The 6,972-nt window shown below is 43.7% G+C and overlaps 1 protein-coding gene across 1 annotated transcript in view; it reads left to right on the top strand.

Annotated features, from left to right (window-relative positions):
• The window catches only part of LOC106536598 (receptor-type tyrosine-protein phosphatase mu), a gene marked incomplete at its 5' end in the record, with an annotated part of 28,253 nt that overhangs the window by 1,357 nt on the left and 19,924 nt on the right, over positions 1 to 6,972 (top strand). Inside the window, 4 exon segments of the mRNA XM_014033907.1 lie at positions 192 to 266; positions 557 to 583; positions 2,516 to 2,527; positions 4,282 to 4,472. Coding sequence (XP_013889361.1) covers positions 192 to 266; positions 557 to 583; positions 2,516 to 2,527; positions 4,282 to 4,472 — 305 coding nt within the window.

The following is a 6,972-nucleotide window of genomic DNA, read 5'->3' as shown; positions in this document are numbered from 1 at the left end:
AATATTAAGTAATGAGAAGAAACCTTGGTAAAATTTTCTCTCATAGCTTAGTTATGAGAAGTGTGAGATAAGTTATTTGCATAAATAACTCATCCCTTACATTTGACTGGCTCTATTAAACACATGTTTCCCTGAGATCCAGAACCMTTTATCCCATCTCTAACTGACACGTGTGTGTGTCTGTTGTGCAGCTGTGTCGTCTCCGTCCTCCTTCACCCTGAAGACAAACACCATCAGCACCACCGTCCCCAAATCCTACTACCCAGGTAATACACCTGAAGTCAGCCTTTACTTCCTGTCACAGACCCAGGACAGGTGTGAAACAGCTGAGCCAATCACATCAAAGTATAATAACAGCATATTTACACCTGAGCACATGACAGGAACACACACAAATCATCTGACAAATGGTCAACATTCAGCAGGTCTTCAGCTAACCTTTAGCTGTGGTTGACTGACTGCCTTTTTCTTTTCTTTTCTTTTCTTTTCTTTTCTTTTCTTCTTAATATCTGTCTGTTTTTTGTCTCTCTCTGCTTCTGGTGTCTCCTGATGGCAGATCCTTTCGTACCGACAGCTATCCTGGGTGAGACTCTTTTTCTTTCTTTACTTTGTATAACAGATCATTTTAACTGTGCAGGTAGACAGACAGGAAGTATAAGACAGACAGACAGGAAGTGTAAGGCAGACAGACAGGAAGTATAAGACAGACAGACAGGAAGTGTAAGGCAGACAGGAAGTGTAAGACAGACAGGAAGTGTAAGACAGGCAGACAGGAAGTGTAAGACAGACAGACAGGAAGTGTAAGACAGACAGACAGGAAGTGTAAGGCAGACAGGAAGTGTAAGGCAGACAGGAAGTGTAAGACAGACAGACAGGAAGTGTAAGACAGACAGGAAGTGTAAGGCAGACAGACAGGAAGTGTAAGGCAGACAGGAAGTGAAGACGGGAGAGAGAAATGAAGGATATTCTGGCTTCCATCCATCCCTGCTCGCTTCTTTTTCAGCAGTTTTTTTTTTGTTTGTTTCCAGAAGATCTTTTAGATTTTTGTTCACAGTTTTCACATCTGAAATATTTCTTTGATTTTATAAACTTTCGGACTTTTGAGTAGTCCTGAGTAGTTTTATTTTTTGAAAGTATTAGAAAGACAAAAACATTTATTTTCTATTTCTTGTTTGATTATAATTGTATTTTTGTTGTTTAGTTTTGTTTTTCACCCTGGTTTTGTTTGCTTTTATAACTGACGGTGGGCTTCACTCCATCCCTGCATCCACAACATTCCTGCGTGTCGTGTTGACGTCACGTCTGTCTGTGACCTCCGACCTCTGCATGGACACAACACGCCCACGTGGACTGGGGAGGAAACAAACAAACAAAGACAAAAACAACAACAGAAACTAACAGAGGAGGCAGTAGAACATTTTAACTTTCAGCATCTTAAAGTCTCAGATTTGTTTGATTTAATGATGAAATGATGCTGATTTTAAAAGACTAATAATATAGTTTAATGATTGATGGAATTATTCATTTTCAGCATTCATTAAACTCTAATTTCAGTCAGATTCAGAGACAAACACTGAAGTTTTTGTTGTAAGTGAGTCCATCGTTAGGAGCAGTCTTTTGTCCCTCGTGGTTGGGATTAAATTAATTCTGAACAACAAAACATTCAAAACCTCAACAGGAAGTCAGTAAAACTGATGTGGGTCCACTCCAGCCAACAGGTGCATGTTGACTCCACACAGGTTAGGTGGACATGAGCCCAAAAGGACCATCTGAAACCAGTTGGTCCTGAGTCTGGTCCCAACTAACCAACATTTGCATATTGTGGGAACAGTTGTGGGTCCTGTCTAAAACCCGGTCTAATCCTAAACCAGGACAACATGGTGGATGTGGACAGTCTTATACCTGCTGCCCTCATGGTGCTCAGGTCAGGTCAGCTAGGGTCAGGCTCAGGACTTGGCGGGTCTCTGACCTCAGGTCTGTTAGCACCTTGTGAGGACAGAAATGATTGACAGCTGGATGTTTTTTTTAGGCCAGAAGTAGCTCCAGGTCCAGATGGAACCAGGTGGATGTGGTCCAGGTCCAGGGCTATGTTAGGACATATTTCAGCTCTTTAAACAAACCTTTTGAGCTAATAACATAGAAACTTCTCATGCTTATCGACTTGCGTTGTATCCCAACAGACTCCGCCTTTTTTTAACCTAAAATACATGTTAGCCATTTAGCTAGCGCCTGCTCCACGTGTGCAGCTAGATGAGATCATCTAACAGTGAGCTGTCAGATCAATTCACTGCTGTCCTCTCTGCTAATGCCAACACTAACTCAGTTAGCTCAGTTAGCCACGTTAGCCAGGTTAGCATTAGGTATCATCAGTTCAAATAGAGCTACTGCAGTGTTGATTCATGCTAGCTGTGTGCAGTAAAGTAGCTTCATTCCAGGCTAAAGCCTAAGCTAAAGTTGTTGCTTATCTGGTGTCTCCTCTCTCTTCTTCTTCTCTTTTATCTTTCTGTGTGTAAAGTGCCCATTAATGGTAAGTGGTTAAATTTGGGGCTAATTGGGAGGGGGCTCGTGTTGAGGGTGTTTGTCACTACTGCGCATGGAGCCACACCCACCAGCCGCTCTGATGTCATCAGTTAACGTGACAAAGACTCATTTTTATTCTCTGTGAAACCGTGACATCACAATTCCTGACCCTCCCACCATTTCACCCCGAACCAATCAGGTGTCAGCATTTTTCCTCCTCTGATTGGTTGCTGTTTTTGTCACATAGATTTTTTTTCATCCAATCACAGACCACCGCCTCCACCTTCATCGCACATCTTCTCACCATGACTGGTTGGGCTGTTTAAGATAGAGAGCTTCTGATTGGTCAGTCAGCCCCCAGGCTAGTCCAATAAGAACAGAGTTAGAGAATGTAGTGGAAGGTCTGTCCGCCGTGTCGTTGCTGAAATGTTCTTGTCGGAGTCCTGGATGGTGAATCTGAGAATTTGTTCTTTTCCAGGACTCTGAACTCTGCTCCTTTCARGCTGCAGCTCTAAGAACCAGTTCTAACCCAGAACCTCAGATTAGACCAGTTCTGGACAAGCACTTAAGCTGTGGTGTACTCACCCTGGCCAGTACCTGGCAACCTTGCTGTATTGGATCTGAACTAGACCCGGATCAGTAATCTAGTCATTCTGTACCAGAACTCTGTCTGCGTCAGTCAGAACCACAACCTGGGACTGAAGGTTCCTGCTGAGCATCAGGTCCTTCCTGGCTGCAGCTTGAAAAGAAACCATCATCATCCTCTTTTTCAGACATGTGACTTGAAGTTATGTGATGTCATTCATTTGTGTTGTCATGGTAACAACCTGGTAGGCATGGATGTGGACCAGACGATGTCATTAGACAGATTGGACGGTTTTATTTTGGACAGATGTTTCTCAGCTTGATCTTCTGTTTGTTTGAACAACAGAGTTGGAAACAATTACTTCAGATTTTTATATTTTATACCTCAGGGTGTTCGATGGTTACCTTCATTTAACCAACCAAACATGAGACCACAAAACCCCTCGGAGACAGACCCCAGACCAAAACCAGGGGCCAAACTCAGGGGCCAAAACCAGGGGCACAGACCCAGGGGCACAAACCCAGGAGATCCAAACCCAGAGGCCCAAAACCAGGGGCCCAAAACCCAGGGGTCCAAAACCCAGGGGTCCAAACCCAAGGGATCCAAACCCAGGGGTCCAAAAWCCAGAGGTCCAAACCCAGGGCCCCAAACCCAGGGACCCAAAACCCAGGGGTCCAAACCCAGGGGCCCAAACCCAGGGACCCAAAACCCAGGGTTCCAAACCCAGGGGCCCAAATCCAGAGGTCCAAACCCAGGGGCCCAAATCCAGGACCTTTCTCTGGTGAGGCAACAGTGCTGACCACTAATCCATCATGCTGCCAAAGGTTAGGGTGTTGGTTTCTGTAGAACCAGTACAAGAGTCCAGAGTCGGGGAGATTTAAGATGTTTCCATCAAACTGTGATGAAAAAGAACCAGCTGTACATCTGTTGGACTCTAAAACTGTTCAGTCTGTCCAGAATGAAACTAAAAGTGAAGAAGCGTTTAAAAACTGACTTGTCAACATGTCAGATGTGATTCAGAGCTTCCGCAGCTCACACACATGATTGGATTGAATATTTTCTTAAAACCATCTTGGTTTGGTCTGGTTTAAGCTGGTCCAGTCCATAATGACCCCCTCAGCTTGTGTTTGCTGTTTAGTCTGATAGGTTTCTGTCCATCTCTGTTTGTCCTCCAGATGACAGTCACACTATGACCAGTGAAACCAGTAGCCTGGTCCAGTCTCACTATAAGCAGCGGGAGTCGGAGAGGGAGGCTCTGCCCTACCAGACAGGACAGCTGCATCCGGCCATCCGCGTGGCCGACCTGCTGCAACACATCACCCAGATGAAATGTGCCGAGGGTTATGGCTTCAAGGAGGAGTACGAGGTGAGGAGGACCCACAAACACACACTGAAGTGCAGAATATTGAGGAGGTGGAGAGGGTAGAGTACCCCTGTGGTGCAGTTACCTGTGACTGGTCTTCAACCCTCCAAGTGTCTGCCAAACAGTCTTTAACCTTTCAGATGGTCCACCAACCAATCTTCAACAGTTTTTTTTCCTTTGGCTTCGTTCAGAAGGTGACCTGCTATGGTCAAAGGTTTACGCTTGCAAGTTTTTCCAATGTGGGCACAACTCCTACTTGGTTTTACAGCACCTGGTATTCCCAGGTGGTCTCCCATCCAAGTACTAACCAGGCCCCACCCTGCTTAGCTTCTGAGATCAGAGAATATCTGACACATTCAGGGTGGTAATAAACTGTTGAAGGGTCCCCAAAATTGTCTTTTTCATACTAAAGGTCCTCCAAATGGTCCCTAACCTTCCAAAATGCCCCCAACCAGCCTTTAACCTTTCAACTGTTCTCCAAGATTTTCCTTAACCCTCAAAGACCCTGTATGGTCTTTAACTCCCCAAATGCCCCCTAACAATCAGAAACATTCCAAAAAGCCCCCAAACAGTGTTTATGCTCTCCAACTGCCCCCTGAGGAGGTTCTAACCCTCCAAGTGGATTTCCAAACTGTGTCTAACTTTTCAACTGAGGGAGGAAGACGGTTGTAACGGAAACCAGCAGAAATCTAGCCAATAAAGATTGTGTGTGTGTTCGTGTGTGTGTGTTTACCCATTTTCATCCTAAGAAAGTTACTAATGGATGTTACTTACCTGAACACACTCACACACACACAAACCCATCCACACACACACATACATTATAGATCTCCCCTCCAGCTAATGGGCCAGAGCTGGGAATGGTTTGTGTATCTCTGTGTTTAAATGTGTGTCTGTGTGTGTGCACAGGTGTGTGTGTGTATCTGTGTGTGAATGGTGTGGGTCCTGCTCGCGGCCTGCCCTCAGGGCTGATCCATTATACATACTGAGTCCACACTTGGAGTGTTTTCACCCTCCATTTGCAGAAAGTTAGCGGAGAGGAGTTTTTCCTGTCCGTCTGCTTAATGACCACGGTTCTGACCCGATCACTAACTGGAGCAGCTCTCAGGATGCTTCTGTCCAGGATGCTGTTTTCTCTTCTTCTGATTTCTTTCTGTGCTCATCACTCAGCACATCGATGTAAAGACTGCAGGTTCTAACGTTATGGAGGAACTGGAATGATCCTCCAACATAAAGAAAGTTGATTAATTTGTAAAAGTGTCTTTTTGAAGCTTGGTTTACAGAGTGAAGGACTGTTTTCTGTCAACACATTGTTTCTCTCATTCTGAGCTCCAACATGTTGAACTTGTGTCGACGATGTCATTGATTTGTGATGTTTAATATAAAACCTGCTGCAGTTGAGCAGCTGAGCACGTCACTGATGACTCTTGTCTCCTGATCCCCTCCATGCTGCTCGTTAACTAATTAATCTGATTGGACAGCTTAACGAGGTAAGACATCTCCTTGGTCTTCAGATGTTGAACTTTCTGTGTTTTTGTCGAACAGACAGACTAACTGTCGCCTGCTGTTGTTTGTTTACTTGCATCACTTACTGGTCACCAAGGTAACCACCCATTTAAACCATCAGACCTAAAAACACTTGAGATACGTAAAATATTATTGTGTTATTAGATAATTACCACAGTAATACCAGGTATTTACCTTTAAAAATCATTTATTTAGTATTTGTAGTTACTACAGTACTGTCTATACAAATGTAATGTTAGGTAACTACTACATTACTACAAGTAATTATCAGTTGAAACCTGTTTAATAGTTGCATAAAAATAGCAGCTACCATAGTAGTAACCAGATAATTACTTTTAAAGTATGTAATAAGGATTTCAGAATACTTAATTATTATAATAACCCAGCCTGGCCCTCACCTTCTACACAGTTCTGCTCAATCCTAGTTTCCTTCTCTGCTTCGTCTGGGACTCCTCCCATAGACAAGGATGTCATCAGGAGAATTTTACCTGAGCCAATCAGAGAACAGGAGGAGGAGTTTTGAACGARGTTGATGTTCTGCTCAGTGTCTGCTTGTTATTTTAGCATACGGCAGTGGAGGAAGTGAATGAAGCCAGTCTGTGTTGATAAGGCTTCAAGTTAAAATAAATGTGTCTGACAAAGCAGCAGCTCTCATTTACAGTCATCTGGTTCAGCTCCGTATATTTCTCCTCTCAGTAGGGTTGTTTACAGCACACTATTTCTGTTAGCTTCTTAGCTTAGCCTCCTTCACAGAGCTGGCACACATGCATCACTGTCAACTGATCCAATCATTTTAAACAGTAACTTACCCCAAAATTAACTTTTTTTAGCTGATAAACTGTCTAGAATGTGTCTAAAATGTTATATAGTACTGTTTCTCTGCTAATTTTGATGTTTTTGTGCGTATTTGTTCAAATCTGTAACATTTGGTCTAAAACATGTTTTTGCTGCTGATATGGGTGGAGCAGTGGTACTG

The sequence above is a fragment of the Austrofundulus limnaeus genome, unplaced genomic scaffold (genome assembly GCF_001266775.1).
Source record: "Austrofundulus limnaeus strain Quisiro unplaced genomic scaffold, Austrofundulus_limnaeus-1.0 Scaffold1890, whole genome shotgun sequence".
NCBI lineage: Eukaryota > Metazoa > Chordata > Actinopteri > Cyprinodontiformes > Rivulidae > Austrofundulus > Austrofundulus limnaeus.
The sequence above is the reverse complement of the archived record's forward strand: the minus strand, read 5'-3'. Positions and strand labels throughout refer to the sequence as shown.